The 15,872-nt window shown below is 43.9% G+C and overlaps 1 protein-coding gene across 4 annotated transcripts in view; it reads left to right on the top strand.

Annotated features, from left to right (window-relative positions):
• LOC134037206 (plasma membrane calcium-transporting ATPase 1-like) overlaps positions 1-15,872 on the top strand; it is a 124,405-nt gene that overhangs the window by 73,572 nt on the left and 34,961 nt on the right. For all 4 annotated transcript variants that reach the window (XM_062482725.1, XM_062482538.1, XM_062482562.1 and 1 more), the window contains 11 exons: positions 465-638; positions 3,078-3,292; positions 4,175-4,417; positions 6,056-6,297; positions 7,017-7,254; positions 11,195-11,374; positions 11,691-11,778; positions 13,302-13,408; positions 14,919-15,110; positions 15,323-15,536; positions 15,844-15,872. The exon at positions 15,844-15,872 is cut by the window's right edge and continues 183 nt beyond it. In XM_062482725.1, the coding sequence (XP_062338709.1) occupies positions 465-638; positions 3,078-3,292; positions 4,175-4,417; positions 6,056-6,297; positions 7,017-7,254; positions 11,195-11,374; positions 11,691-11,778; positions 13,302-13,408; positions 14,919-15,110; positions 15,323-15,536; positions 15,844-15,872 (1,922 nt within the window). The remainder of the gene's footprint in view (positions 1-464; positions 639-3,077; positions 3,293-4,174; positions 4,418-6,055; positions 6,298-7,016; positions 7,255-11,194; positions 11,375-11,690; positions 11,779-13,301; positions 13,409-14,918; positions 15,111-15,322; positions 15,537-15,843) is intronic.

Genomic DNA, 15,872 nt, shown 5'->3' with positions numbered 1-15,872 from the left:
CTATGAAAGTTCAAATACCCAAATATGCTTCATGTTGATGATTACTGCTGTGATTCTGGATCACCAGATCAGGATGTGTTTAGATGTTTCACCCTGTGGTGCTTCTAGCCGCTCTGGTCTGGAGGTTTCTGTCTTCATGACCATAACTGAACCTTTGCCATCTCTGTTCTACTTTTCTACCCCTTCATCCCAAACTTGAACCTCCTCCCCCTTTTCTTGGAATGACTCGACCCCACACTGAAACCTTAACGTCCTGAAACCTGGACATAACCCCCTTCTCCACCTTTCCCCCACCAAACTCCTTCATGCCTCCTCCTCCCTCTCCACTCCCAAAAAACAACAACTTTATTTACTCATTCATTGACATTTGTCCATCCCCACCTCCTCCCTGCTCATCTCCCCCTCACATCTCTAATCATCCCATTGCCCCCCCACCGTACCCCTTTCCCCCCCCCCCCTCTCAGCTAAGACCCAGGATGGCATCGCCCTGGAGATCCAACCCCTGAAGAGCGAGGAGGCGGCCGAATCGGAGGAGAAGGAGGAGGTCAAGCAGGTGAAGAAGGTTCGGGTCACCAAGAAGGAGAAGTCCGTGCTGCAGGGCAAACTAACCAGGCTGGCCGTGCAGATTGGGAAGGCTGGTACGAGACATGGAGGCTTACACCCACATACACACACACACACACACACACACACCCTCTCTCTCACACACACACACAAAGACAAATGCACACAAAAACACACTCACACAAACAGACACAGGGCCCTATTTTAACGATCTGAAATGCAAGTATCAAAACGCGAAACGCAAGTAACTTTGTGGGCGGGACTCCGGCGCTGTTGCTATTATACCGGCGGGATAAATGACTTTGCACCTGGCGCAAATCTAAAATGGGTTGGTCTGAAGTAGCTACATTACTCATAGGTGTGGTTTGGGCATAACGTGCAATAGAGCGGCATCTCACATTCCCTTTAAAGATCCTGTAAAGTGGAATTGAAAACGAGTTTTAAGTTCACCACACCACAGAAGAACGTGTTATTAACCCATCCAAATTTGCATGAAAAAAAACACAGACAAGTATGTTAAATTAGGCAGTCTTCTCTGCTTGAGACTGGGGGGGCGTGTCACCTGAAGGAGCTGAAGCTCCGCCCCTCGCTGCCTACCTACGACCCAGATAATGGACGCTACGTCAAGCCGAACAAAACAGTATAGAATTAGAATTTATTTGTTCAATGAGTGAAACATACAGATGCATATAAATTAAATGTTCCCCTGAGCTGTAACACAGGAGTAAAAATGGACACCAGAGACAGCAGACAGTGAGCTCTCCAACTACTTATAGCACATTAGCTACCATCATTCTACACCGAGTAGCCTAATATCAAGTTAGCGGTTTGCACTAACTCATAGCAGAGATACCCCTGGAAAAGTTATCTAGTATAATTAGAACAAGCACACAGAACTGAGTGATGAACTGCTGGCGGCGGTGGATAGTCCAGGTGCGACCGGAGGATGAACGGCCGGGAGGGCGATGCTCGGTACGGCTCCGCGCTGCAAGAGAAGCTGTGTGTTGGTGAACCCCGTCTGTCTCTGGTCCATGTTAAAATTATCCGCCATGAAATGGTCACTGCAGAGGCGGCTGTTGGAGTTTATCCGAAGCTTTCCATTAGCATGGCTCTTCACAAAATCAATCCACCTATTTTTCTTTTCCTCATCAATAGGGAAATTAAATAGCGTTGCAGCGCAGCTGAAGTTCTTGCATCCAGGGAAGATGCAGTTGTGGGTGGAGGGAGACATCCTGAAGCTAGCTAGCTAGCTGATGTAGGCTACAATAACAGTACAGCAGGAGGAGCCATTCAGTGATCTGACGTAGATGGGTCAAAATGACGTAGATAGGTAATTTTTTGGCTCCGCCCATTAAAACCTGATCTGAAAAAGGAAGAGAAACTGTTCTACGTCCTAACTCCACATTTCAGTGCGACAAAGTTTTCGCGCTTTGCACATGCTTTCAGGAACTCAATTCACACGTATATAATGTACTGAGAAGCAAATCATGGAATTTTCTTTACAGGATCTTTAAGAGCAGGCGCACTTGTTCCATGGCAGATTGCTATTATAACGGCGGATTTGCCAGGCGCACGCCAGGAGCGGTTCACAGCCGAGGAGACCGACATTCTCGTCAGGGCCTAAAAGACAGACAAGTGACATTGAATGGGAAAGGCAGAGCAGTTTTCTTTTTGCACTAAGTTGCCCACTCTTGCTGCTCATTCAAATTCTTATTCTTATTTTTATATATATTACATTTGTTATATTTTTTAATTGTTTAGTTCTTAGAATTAGTTTAACTATTTAACTTTTTTACTTGATTTAAGACCCATATATGTTTATTGTTTGCACCTTCCTGCCACAGTAAATTCTGTGTTTGTGTAACATACATGGCGAATAAACAGAATTCTGATTCTGATGGGGATGGGAAAAGAAATCCATACAAATTAGCTTCGGTTAAACAGGCGTGGGAGGAAATTGCCACAATTGTTACAAATCAAGTTCACATACATAGAGATTTCTCATGAAAATATTTTTTATCATTGATGACATGAAAGAAATGTAACACAGCCATACAATAAATCAAAACAATGTAAGCTTCGCAGGAAGAAGACCCTGGCCTCGCCAGCAGTGCGCACAGGCCAAGCATGCGCCATTAAAATAGCATCTGAATAACGTGCCATTGACTGTAGACTACGTTTTTCCTGGTCTGTAGCGGAATTGTTTTCTGAAACTGCAAAATAGCACCAGGGAACGTTTGCGCTGGAACACGCCTCCTTTTTTCGCTGAACCGCCCCCGGGAGCGCAAGTTCATTCCCTAATTTACCGACGTGCGTCTGTGAAGGGAAAATACCGCTGTGCGTGGAGTGCAAAATAGGAATGATGCTTGCGTCGGTGTACAAAGTCAATTGCGCTGGGTGCAAGATAGGGCCCACAAAGACAAACTGAAAAAATAACAGATACCATACAAATTCTTCAAAAAAGGAAAATAATCCACCAACCTTTGCTGGTTTGTGTCCCGCCGCCCCTCCAGGTCTGATCATGTCGGCTGTGACGGTCATCATCCTCATCCTCTACTTCGTGGTGGACACCTTCGGCGTCCAGGGCCGCCCCTGGCTCAAGGAGTGCACACCCATCTACATCCAGTACTTTGTCAAGTTCTTCATCATTGGGGTGACGGTGCTGGTCGTGGCTGTACCTGAAGGCCTGCCCCTGGCTGTCACCATCTCTCTGGCTTACTCTGTGAAGGTGAGCTACCACTCGCCGCAAACAAGTACAGATACAAAGAGATACGACCACACTCACACAGACAGAAACACAGCTATGCTGATGTAGGCTTCTTGTGTGTGGTACGCACTACTCTTGCATGTTTGCTCATATTTTACCGTGGACACACTGGGGACCTCATATACTAACATTGCGACCGCAGCTTAATCTGCGCCTTTGCCCAACCGCAAATAGCGCACGGTGTATTTCCGCATTTTGCGTAGTATTTATCAAACCAGATCCTCGTCGGGCAATCAGCGCCTTACTCCGCCCTTTAGTGTTAATTAGCGCACCGTAAAAAGACGGGAGAAATTGCCTGCATGTTACTGCCACTATGGGTGATTCGAGGAAAAGAAAAAGAACGTTCAGCGAACAGGAGATAGAAATATTGGTTCACAAAGTTACAGCTAACATTAACATGTTACAAGGAAGAAATACACCTCTCCTCCCATCTCTTTGCGGCACACACCCACTTTCCCTTATACCCTCCCAGCAGCGGTAATCTGCGTTTTTACTCAAGTGCGCTGCCTTTGTAAATACGGTTTTATGTCTTTACCCGCTATTGTACGCCTGAAATGGGCGCAATCCTGTTAGTAAATGAGGCCCTGGGTGTTTTATTTCTGAACTGCTTCCTTATCTGTTTGTGCTGTTATTATTTGTCTGTGGAGAGCATCCTGAAGGCCCCCGCTGTGTGGAAGAAGAGAGCAGGCATGAGCGTGTGATTAGTCTGATGTTTTGAAGCCAGCTAGCGCAATCTTTGAGAGGAATGTTGTTATTGAAATGTACGTGGTTACGCCACTAAATCATGTAATAGAACGTCTCTCTCCCCCTTCCCTCTCTCCTCCACCTCTTCCATCCCTCCAGAAAATGATGAAGGACAACAACTTGGTGCGCCACCTGGATGCGTGTGAGACGATGGGCAATGCCACGGCTATCTGCTCCGACAAGACGGGCACACTGACCATGAACCGCATGACGGTGGTGCAGGCCTACATAGGAGACACGCACTACAAGAACGTTCCAGAGCCCGATGCCATCCCGCCAAGTATTCTGGAGCTGCTGGTCAACAGCATCTCCATCAACTCAGCCTACACCACCAAGATCCTGGTGAGACTCGACACACACACATAAAGAGTAACTAAACACCAAAACCTCAAGCAATTGCAGAAGTGTTTTTTTATTATTATTTGGTAGTAAATACCAGCACATTTTGCCCCCTAGTGATTCAAAACCTTTAATAAACAAAAAAAGAAAGAATGATTTTTTAGATACTCTGACGTATCACAGAGAGGGGTCATGCATGACAACTGGTCGGGGTCATGTATTATTTCGAGCGTTTGAGGAAGTACCAAAATATATATTCATGAAAAATCCACACATTTTCACCAGAAGCCAACCATTTTTGGTGCGGGGTTCTTTACAGGAAAGTGATTAATATTGATTTAGTTCCACTTTGATGATTGTTGAAGTGATGAATATTGATTGGGCTCTCAAATGAACATTTGCTCTTTTAATACATTTGACATTTTATACATTTAGCAGACATTTTTATCCAAAGCGATACACAAATGCATATAGAAAGTGCAGCAGAACATCAACAGTATTTTGGTGGTCCAGGAAAAGTCTGTATTTACTAACCACTTTGCAAAGTAATCGCATCTCATATATCAGGGACGGTGAACAAAAAAAGAATACCATCTTGATTCCAGTAGCTGTAACTTAAAGTTAACAGAATTAAAATACTACAGTGCAAAACTAACAATTATATTGCTCAACTACAGTCTTACAATAATGTATTAGTTACAATAGTGACTGATGCAGTACAGCAGAAACAACAACATATCCTTAATGTAACAACAAATGGTCTCTATCTATCTCTATCTATCTATATCTCTCTGACTCACACACACTCATGCACACATTTACACACACACACCTACACACACACACACACACACACACATGATGCTGTTGAAATATCAATCTATCAAGCATTGCACAGTCAGTCGGTGAACAAGTTAAGAAAGCTTTATTGCTTGCGGCCGGCCCACAAGGAGACAAAACATCATGTCATTGTGCTACAAAGTTTGTCCGCTAGCATGTTGTGCTAGCTACCTATTTAAACAGAACAGCTCTTGACTGTTATTGGTTTAAAACAAAGGCATGCAAATGTCTCATGGCTCTTCCTTCATTGGCTCCCTTGCATAGACCTGGCGCGCGTATGTGCGTGCGTGTTTGCGTGTGTGCGTGTTTATGACAGCAACCATGAATCTCCAGTTCTGATGTCTTAAAAGCTCCTCCACATAGGTGTAAAGCAAATGGTCACCAGACCTCGCGTCTCCATCTAGCCCTTGTCAAACAGTATCTCTTTGAAACAAACAAACCCCCCTCTTCTTAGTCCTCAGCCCCAAGATAAGGGTCTTGTATGTTTACCCAGAGTTCAGATTTGGGGGTAGGCCTCTCTTTGCACACAAGGAATGCTGAACACAGTATAATTTTATACAGAATAAAGTTACATCTTCAATTCTTACAACAGAGTGTGTGTTTGTGTTTGAAAGAAAACAGTTTTCTATATGAAGGGTTATGGGATATATTGTATTTAAGCCATGTAGTTTTAAGACTTAATTCACATACCGGAACCTCTTATTGGATCATATGCAAATCAAAGGTTCATTTTAAAGTGTAACATCTTCGCCACCCCCCCTCCTAACAAGGCCCTGACCTTTGACCGTTTGACCTCTCCAGTCTCCAGAGAAGGAGGGTGGTCTGCCTCGCCACGTCGGCAACAAGACAGAGTGCTCCCTATTGGGCCTGGTGCTGGCGCTGAAGAGGGACTACCAGCCAATCAGAGAGGAGATCCCGGAGGAGAAGCTCTACAAGGTGTACACCTTCAACTCCTCCAGGAAGTCCATGAGCACCGTGCTGAAGAACGCAGATGGCAGCTTCCGCATGTACAGCAAAGGAGCCTCTGAGATCGTCCTGCGCAAGTACGGGGGATGGATGAAGAGAGGATGGATGATGTATGGATGAAGAGAGGATGGATGATGTATGGATGAAGAGAGGATGGATGATGGATGGATGAAGAGAGGATGGATGATGGATGGATGAAGAGAGGATGGATGATGGATGGATGAAGAGAGGATGGATGATGGATGGATGAAAAAAGGATGGATGATGTATGGATGAAGAGAGGATGGATGATGGATGGATGAAGAAAGGATGGATGATGTATGTGATGGAGATGATGGATGTGGGGGATTATGGATGGATGGATGAAGAAAGGATGGATGATGATGAAGAGAGGGTGAAGGATGAAGAGAGGATGGATGATGGATTGATGAAGAGAGGATGGATGAAGAGAGGGTGATGGACAAAGAGAGGATGGATGAAGAGAGGATGGATGATGGATGGATGAAGAGAGGATGCATGAACAGAGGGTGAAGGATTAAGAGAATGGATGATGGATGGATGAGGAGAGGATGGTTGATGGATGTGATGGAGAAGATGGATGTGGGGATTGAGGATGGATGATGGATGGATATTCAGGATTGTTTTGAGCATGTAGTGGATTGTATGTACCTCCAAATGCTTGATCCTGTTTCTCTTTTCTTCCTATCCTCAAGCTCACTGCCCAACACCTTTATTTTCCTCTCCTCCTCCCTCCCTCTCTCCTCCCCTCTCCCCCACCTCCTCCTCTCCTCCTCAGGTGCTCCCGTGTTCTGGATACTCAGGGTGAGGCACGCATCTTCAAGCCCAAGGACCGTGATGAGATGGTGAGCAAGGTGATCGAGCCCATGGCCTGCGACGGCCTGCGGACCATCTGCGTTGCGTACAGAGACTTCCCGGCTGAGGGGGGCGAGCCTAACTGGGACGCGGAAAACGACATCCTCAACAATCTCACCTGCATCTGCGTGGTGGGCATCGAGGACCCAGTCAGGCCAGAGGTGAGCTGGGTATTCTCCTGGGCTGGACCATCTGGGCTTCTACATCTCTGAACATAGGGCCCTTAGCACGATCATTACAATCACTTTGTTAGAAAATTGTGGCAGAGTTATGTTAAGAAAATAGAAAATAATAAGAAGAAAATAGTCTGCTCCACCAGTGGTGTGACATCTTCTGGTTCTGAGATACATATACTAGTCTCAGTCAGTTGAGAGGAGGAACACCAGACAAGAATAATGACCAGATCAACATTGCTACCGAATACAGTTATTACATCAACACATCCTATTTATACAGCTTGATGGCTACAGAATAGTTATTACAGTTATTGTGAAATATTTTACTGTTGATTGTTTTTCTACAGGTACACTCTTGCACTTTTTGAGTTTCATGTTGTTTAATTGTAACTTGTTTAACTGCATGCTCTTATGGTTCTTCCCTTTGGCACTTATTTGGTTTTTCACAATGTATGCTTCATGTTTTGGCTGCTCGCAATGTTTGGGGCTATCTCGCTGTTATGATCAGTGACCTATGCTCTTTTGTAAAGATCTCTCTTGGAAGTCGCTTTGGATAAAAGCGTCTGCTAAATGCATAAATATAAATTACATCAACACATCTTCTATATACAGCTTGATGGCTACAGAAGACAGTTATTACATCAACATGTCCTCTTTATACAGCTTGTTGGTGACAAAATACCGTTTTACATCAACACATCCTCTATTTTTAGAGATAAATATAAAACCCTTTTTGAATGCAGAAATGTCATAAGATCAGGCGAGGAGACACTTAATTTAATAAGAATCGCTGTAGACTTCATGGAGATTGAATAGACTTGACTTCATCACTTTCTTTTTGTCATGTAGCTTCTGCATCTTTAGTCATCTTCTGATGGTGTCTAATCTAAGATCCACTGTGGTCTACTGAACGATCCTTGCATGGGTATGGGCAGGTTCATTTCCCATTGAAATGCATTATTTAAATGCATCTTTACATGCTATCCATACAGTTTTTCTGTTCATTTCTATTATTACTCTCTATATTACTAAATATATGTAAACAATTCTAATAAATCCTAGAGTTTACATTTCCAAACATGAAATCAGATGTTAGTGTTCAAATGTTAGTTTTTTCAGAAAGCTAAGATGACACTAACAGTATTTTGTATCCTTGCACACATAAAATATCAGAGAAAAAATGCATACTCTCTTTTATTACATTACCCATCAAAATAATTACATCATCTGTTTTGGGTAATCCCACCTGAAAATGTAATACATTCCTAATAATGTAATAAGAAATTACATTACCTGTCAAAAATCATACAGTATCATTCAGAAATGTTCGATCAAGAGAACTACATTTTCTGGAAATTATTTCATTCTTGGTGCCACAAACCTTATAAACAGCTGTCACTCAAACTAACCTACGTTGCAGTTAGTGGGTTGTTGGCTCCTCAGAGAGGCAACCAAAGCAAGTTGTTTGAGACCTCAGCACTTCAATCAATGTCTTTTAATCCCCTTAAGAAATCACATTGGGATGAAAAACTCTTAGGTCAGCCTTTATGGCACATTGTTAATGGCATTTCATGTTATGGACTCTCCAGTGTGATTCAAATTGCATGAATTGAATTTGCCCAATACTGAGGACAGCCCTTGTTAGTCAGCGTCATATGATATCACATCTGCTTTATAAGCCAGTCAGAGTTTCAATTGAAGTCTCTCTTGTCTAGACATTTCATTGAAGGTACAGCAAATTAAACCAAGGTTCAGTTAAAATGTCACCTAACCCCAACCCCTAACCTTTGCTATATGATGGATGAATACACTGTTGGTAAAATGGCTGCATTTCCAATCAAGCTTTCAAATAGCCCTGTCACTGTGGTATGCAACACCATGGATACGGCTAGCTCTGCCTTGATAGCCCACAACAACTGCTAGCATCCGATAGCTACAGGGAGTTTTGGGGGGGTCACAACAGCTCATCTCAAGAGCAGCTTAGTAGACTCTCCTGTGACATGTCTCTGTCCACAGAACAAAACAAACTAAAACACACAGATACAGTGGGCGCACACAAAGGCACAAAAACACACACTCCCATAAACTTAGTTCAACTCTATACTAGCTATATTTATTTTATTTTCCATTCTATCGGTTGCTATAACAGTTAATTTAGCCATGATGAGACACTGATTAATCATCCAGTCCCCAGCTCCATCACCTGTTCCTGTCCATAACACACTGACAAATCACTAGAGATTTGAATGTCAGGCAGTAGATAACAGTGGATGGAAACAGCCCCCTGGCCAAGGGACGTCTCCACCAGTTAGGCATGGTGGAGATGTCCTGGCCAGGGGACGTCTCCACCAGTTAGCTCCCAGTAGGATGGAAAGGGCAGCTGAAAGACAGATAACTGTCGTCTTTATGTATGGTAGCAGCCATCAAATTATCAGGCGCATAAGATAGAAATATTTTATCCCTGATCCTTTTTGTCAATAATTAGAGGACAGTCTGACTGTATGTAATCTTTTGAAAGAAATTATCCAGAGCTGGGCTCTGGATAAGAGCCTCTGCTAAATGACTAAATGTAAATTGAAAAATAGACCTCTTGTAGTTAGACTACTTCAATGCAACAAATGCATCATTATGCAAAGTGTCTGTGATGCTATCATGATCTCTGGTCCGCGGGCCACTGGGGAGTGTATTTTGTGGGGAATGTGTGTGGTGGGGAGTATGTGTGGTGGGGAATGTGTGTGGTGGAGAATGTGTGTGGTGGGGAATGTGTGTGGTGGAGAATGTGTGTGGTGGGGAATGTGTGTGGTGGGGAATGTGTGTGGTGGAGAATGTGTGTGGTGGGGAATGTGTGTGGTGGAGAATGTGTGTGGTGGGGAATGTGTGTGGTGGGGAATGTGTGTGGTGGAGAATGTGTGTGGTGGGGAATGTGTGTGGTGGGGAATGTGTGTGGTGGAGAATGTGTGTGGTGGAGAATGTGTGTGGTGGGGAATGTGTGTGGTGGGGAATGTGTGTGGTGGAGAATGTGTGTGGTGGGGAATGTGTGTGGTGGAGAATGTGTGTGGTGGGGAATGTGTGTGGTGGAGAATGTGTGTGGTGGGGAATGTGTGTGGTGGAGAATGTGTGTGGTGGGGAATGTGTGAAGAGAAGCTTCCATTGTGCACACGTCTATGTGTGTGTGTGTGTGTGTGTGGTATAGTAAGAGAGAGGCTTCCATTGTGTACATTTACATTTAGTCATTTAGCAGACGCTCTTATCCAGAGCGACTTACAGTAAGTACAGGGACATTCCCCCGAGGCAAGTAGGGTGAAGTGCCTTGCCCAAGGACACAACGTCAGATGGCATGACCGGGAATCGAACTGGCGACCTTCAGATTACTAGCCCGACTCCCTCACCGCTCAGCAACCTGACTCCTGTCTCCTGACTCCTGTGTACATGTGTGTCCATGTGTATGTGTGTGTGTGTGTGTGTGTGTGTGTGCATGGATTGACAGGCATACTTGTATAAGGGCGTCCTAATGATCTATAAATAAGTGATTTGATTGGTCTAATGAGGAGTGATTCATCACATAGCTGAGGGTGGATAATTACTGAGGACTGCACAGGACAAGCACGCACACACACACACACACACACTCGCTCAGCGGGTTGAGAGGTTGCGCCCGAGTGAGCAGAGGCTATCAGGACCTACCGCTGATACACTGGCAGAGAGACAAGAATAACACTATCTCGGCTGAGATCGTCAGTGGCATAGAAGACACAGAGGGAGGGGTGGGGATTAATATATATAACATGTTCTACAATATGTTATCCGACCATTCTGGAAGGAATGCGTGGAAACCAAATGTGTACTTGTTGAAGTGCCATCATTAGATATATATAATATTTCACCCTTCCTGTCATAACACATTTCCTGTCTGTCGTCCAATCAGGTACCAGCAGCCATCACCAAATGCCAGAGGGCCGGGATCACCGTCCGCATGGTTACCGGGGACAACATCAACACTGCGCGCGCCATAGCAACCAAGTGTGGCATCTTGCTTCCTGGAGAGGACTTCCTGTGTTTGGAGGGCAAAGAGTTCAACCAACAGATCCGCAACGACCAGGGAGAGGTGACGCTGACTCGAATAGGTTTATTTTGGAAAGCGAAAGGCTTTAGACAATTTCCTTTTTTTTGAGGGAGAGATTAAAAAAAGGGAGAAGTCTGCATGGAGAATTCAATAGAAAGTATTATTGTTGAGATTCAGTTCAAGAGAACAGTTTGATGGTAGGATATGTTGTAAGACCAAATTAAACAACATATTATGTGTTTTTTTTTGCTGCTCAGTGAGGTAATAAGTGGAAAGGATCACCTTAAACATTTGAGTTTCAGCTGGGAAAGTTACCTATAACAGTAAAGTCTTGACACCATGTCCGCTTGGACTGTAGGTGGAGCAAGAGCGCCTGGACAAGGTGTGGCCCAAGCTCCGTGTGCTGGCTCGCTCCTCCCCCACCGACAAACACACTCTGGTCAAAGGTAGGTGACTAGTTCAACACCATAGGTTGGACACTGTAAAGGTGTAGGCCAATAGAACAAGAATACAAGTTTATTCATCTTACAGTCTGTCTGGGGTTGGGTATTGTTTGAAATGTTTCAATGTTGATACCTTTAATTCAATACAATTCTTTTTTCGATACGGTATATTATAGTAACCTTATAGGATTATTGGTCAATTACTTATCTATAAATAATGAAACAGTGAGCACCACAGTTTGTTGGACATTCTGTTATTTTGGTTCTGTACTCTAGAGCTTTTAGATTTAAAGGATACAAGACAATTAGGTCAACATGCAGACTGGCAACTTTAATGTGAAGGCATTTTCATAAATATCAGATAATCATATACACAGAACATTTATTTTCCTAATTTGTTGCAAACCTACCTAAAAGATGGAGATTTGACTGTTGAAACAGTGGCGGTTCTAGACAAATTTTACTGGGGGGGCCAAGGTGGGGCCAGTGTTTAATCAGAGGGGCACATTAAAAAACGGAAACAAATGATATTTAAATATTAAATACTATAATTTAGCTTTACATTAAAATCATACAAACGTTTATTTTCTACATAAAGAGTTTCAATTGAAACAATGATGTATGGCCATCAAAAATTAGTAGGACAATGCGGCAAAAGGTGGGCATGGACCCCTGAAAAAAAAAAATAGATATATATTATTCAGTCAGTTCAGGGGGGGCCACAGGAGGGGCCAGGGACATTTTTACAGGGGCCCTGGCCCCTGTAGGCCCCCAGGTAGAACTGCCACTGTGTTGAAAGGACGCAACCCCTTAACTATAAAGCGGGTTACTGCTAGGTTGCGTTTGTGTCTCCTTCCCTTACTCAGCTTAGCATTAACCAGCATTGCCAGATGCACAAGCATGATCTAATTGTATCTAATTATTTAATTACGCCCTCTGTATGATCAATAATGTCAAAAGTCCCATAATGTATGATAAATCAATAATTTTGTGACAATAACACAAATAGCACACACATACCAGCCTTTATTACATCAACACAAACCCGCTCCTGCACTCTTCAAAGACTAGTTTGTTTGATCTCTGTTGGGGGGTAGCATTGATGGGTGGAGCATATGCAGGTGTGTGTCATAAATATGGAAATCTGTGGTTTTTCCTCAGCAGCCAACACCAAAAGAAAGCAAGGTTGTTCTAGAAAGAAACATCATCAATAAAAACCCTCCAAGTGGTTTTGTATCTGTGGTTTGTCCTGACTCCTAGTTCACGGTTCTCTGCCTTCTAAGTGCAAATAAGTGAAAGTTATTAATATGGTCCAGCAAGCACAACCTGAAGCCAAAATTGGTTTAACCTAGTTATTGTGATGAGGCAAAAATCAATAGGAAAGGCCTTGGTATCGAGTATGAACAGGATTGAGGGAAGTTAACTACATGTCCAAATGTTGCTGCTTTATTTATGTCATTTATGTATTTGTGTAACCTCTGTGTTGAGTTCTGTCCTTCAAACACAGTCTTCTCCCTGTCTCACAGGGATCATTGACAGCACCGTCTTGGAAACACGACAGGTGGTCGCTGTGACGGGGGATGGGACCAACGATGGCCCCGCCCTCAAGAAAGCAGATGTTGGATTTGCAATGGTAAATCCATCTACAGTCAGTCTTTTCACAATGTACACACAAGTCATTCACCAAATACACACCAGTCAGTCCTTTCACCAAATACACACCAGTCAGTCCTTTCACCATATACACATTTACATTTAGTCATTTAGCAGACGCTCTTATCCAGAGCGACTTACAGTAAGTACAGGGACATTCCTCCGAGGCAAGTAGGGTTAAGTGCCTTGCCCAAGGACACAACGTCATTTGCACGACTGGGAATCAAACCGGCAACCTTTTGATTAATATCCCGATTCCCTAACCGCTCAGCCACCTGACTCCCCAGTCAGGTGCTTATAAAGCCACAATCAAATGTACAAATGTACGAAGGCACGTACGCATGACATGGGGCTCAGAAACGTGTGTAAAGGTGTTTCTACACAGAGTTTCAGATTTATGAATAGTCTACACGTGGCGTGAAAATCTGTGTACCTTTGGGTACTTTAGAACTCATGCGTACATTATGTTTTGAGATGTGATACGGCGATGTGAGTTACCGAAAGGCAGAGAGAAAGTACATGTATTACAAATGACAGTTTTACTTGATCTACAATGGGAGTAAATTGTATAGGATATCTACAAATTATGCCGATGATCTTGCTTTAGCCTATTTAGCCAGAAAGAAACCGTGTGAATTTGGGCTTCAAACAAGTCATGCCAAAAGTTATATTTTTCAAATACTATTTGACATTGCCAATGGGAGATTAATGCGAGCGGGAGTTCAGGGATCTTGTAGACTTCTTGGCCCACAATGATGACTGGTTGATAAATCGTTTGATAAATATTTAAGAGCCATTCTTTTGTATCTCTGTACTGAGTGAGCTGGGTCCTGTGTTGGAATGCCCAACAACAGTCAAGCAAAAGTCAAGCACATCGACTGTAAAAGTTCTCTGCAACTGGGACTTTTCAGCGGGAGCTGGCAGACATGTCAGGGATAAACCAATCCAGCCCCAGTCGTGTGATGCCCGAGGTGTGGGATGACATGATCAACCTGTCCCTTAGGTACATTAGATTCTCTTACACAAGTCCAACATTAATACATCATTTGCAGCAACAAACGGTTTCCCAAATGTAATGAGGGCACAATGGGTTGAAACCTTTTTATTTTTTTCAACGTTCAAATAACTAGTAGCCTAAGGCCACCAAACAAGAGGCTCCTCCTATTTTGCTAATTTAGATCTCCATTTCACATTCAATAAAGTTAATATTTTTCAGTCTTTTTTTTTTGTTGCCTTAGCTATTTCTCATACAACCATGTAAGGTAAAATATTAGAGTTGATGGGGTGTGGACAGCGAGATCGTTCTCGTGTGCACAATCACAAGTTAAGTGGAATCTATGAAGACAGACGTGTGACATCGGTCGCGTACACAATGTTCATAAATCTGAGAAAAAAGTTGCATCCAGAGTTTTCCAGTTTTCTCCATATGCATACTTTTACGGATTAATTGTTTGATACATTTGACCCCTGGTCTTCTGTCGCCCTTACAGGGTATAGCCGGTACCGACGTGGCCAAGGAGGCCTCTGACATCATCCTGACGGACGACAACTTCACCAGCATCGTGAAGGCCGTGATGTGGGGGAGGAACGTGTACGACAGCATCTCCAAGTTCCTGCAGTTCCAGCTCACTGTCAATGTGGTGGCTGTTATAGTGGCCTTTACAGGGGCCTGCATCACACAGGTAAGAGCCTCACCAGCTACTCACTACCTCTGATCACCAATTAACAGCCAACTCACTGGTTAGTCTGCTACTGTACCTACTCATTCCTTCTTGGTGAAATTGGTATGTTGACTTAATCAACAGCCAACTCACTGGTCGATCCATCTTATGACTCCTCTCCCCCACCCACCCCCTTCCTCTCTATCTCCTCCTCCTTGTCTCCCGCCCTGCAGGACTCCCCCCTCAAAGCGGTACAGATGCTGTGGGTGAACCTGATCATGGACACGCTGGCCTCCCTGGCCCTGGCCACAGAGCCCCCCACAGAGTCTCTGCTCCTGAGGAGGCCCTACGGCCGCAACAAGCCTCTCATCTCCCGCACTATGATGAAGAACATCCTGGGCCACGCCATCTACCAGCTCACCATCATCTTCACTCTGCTCTTCGCGGGTGAGTAGAAACCATGGTTCAGATGGGCCATAGACATGTGGTTGATAGAACAGCTAGCTGTCCCAGTTACAGGAGGCTACTGGACATTGAGAATCTGTAGAGAGGTCTTAGTATAAAACATGTTTCCTGTAGATGTAATCCATGTTATAATCTAGGTTTTGTAGATTGAAGCCGTGGAAACCAATCCAAATAATCAATGTCCCTGATGGATATGTGCCTTCCCTACGTCAGACTTTCCAGTAGATCATTTAGTTGTGTTGACTTCAACCCAAGTTAAAGACGCCTGTTGGTTCTTCAACTCCATCAGGAGAGAAGATTTTTGATATTGACAGCGGT

Source organism: Osmerus eperlanus, chromosome 1, assembly GCF_963692335.1.
Source record: "Osmerus eperlanus chromosome 1, fOsmEpe2.1, whole genome shotgun sequence".
Classification (NCBI taxonomy): Eukaryota; Metazoa; Chordata; class Actinopteri; order Osmeriformes; family Osmeridae; genus Osmerus; species Osmerus eperlanus.
Note: the sequence above shows the minus strand (reverse complement) of the source record. Positions and strands in the feature narration are given on the sequence as shown.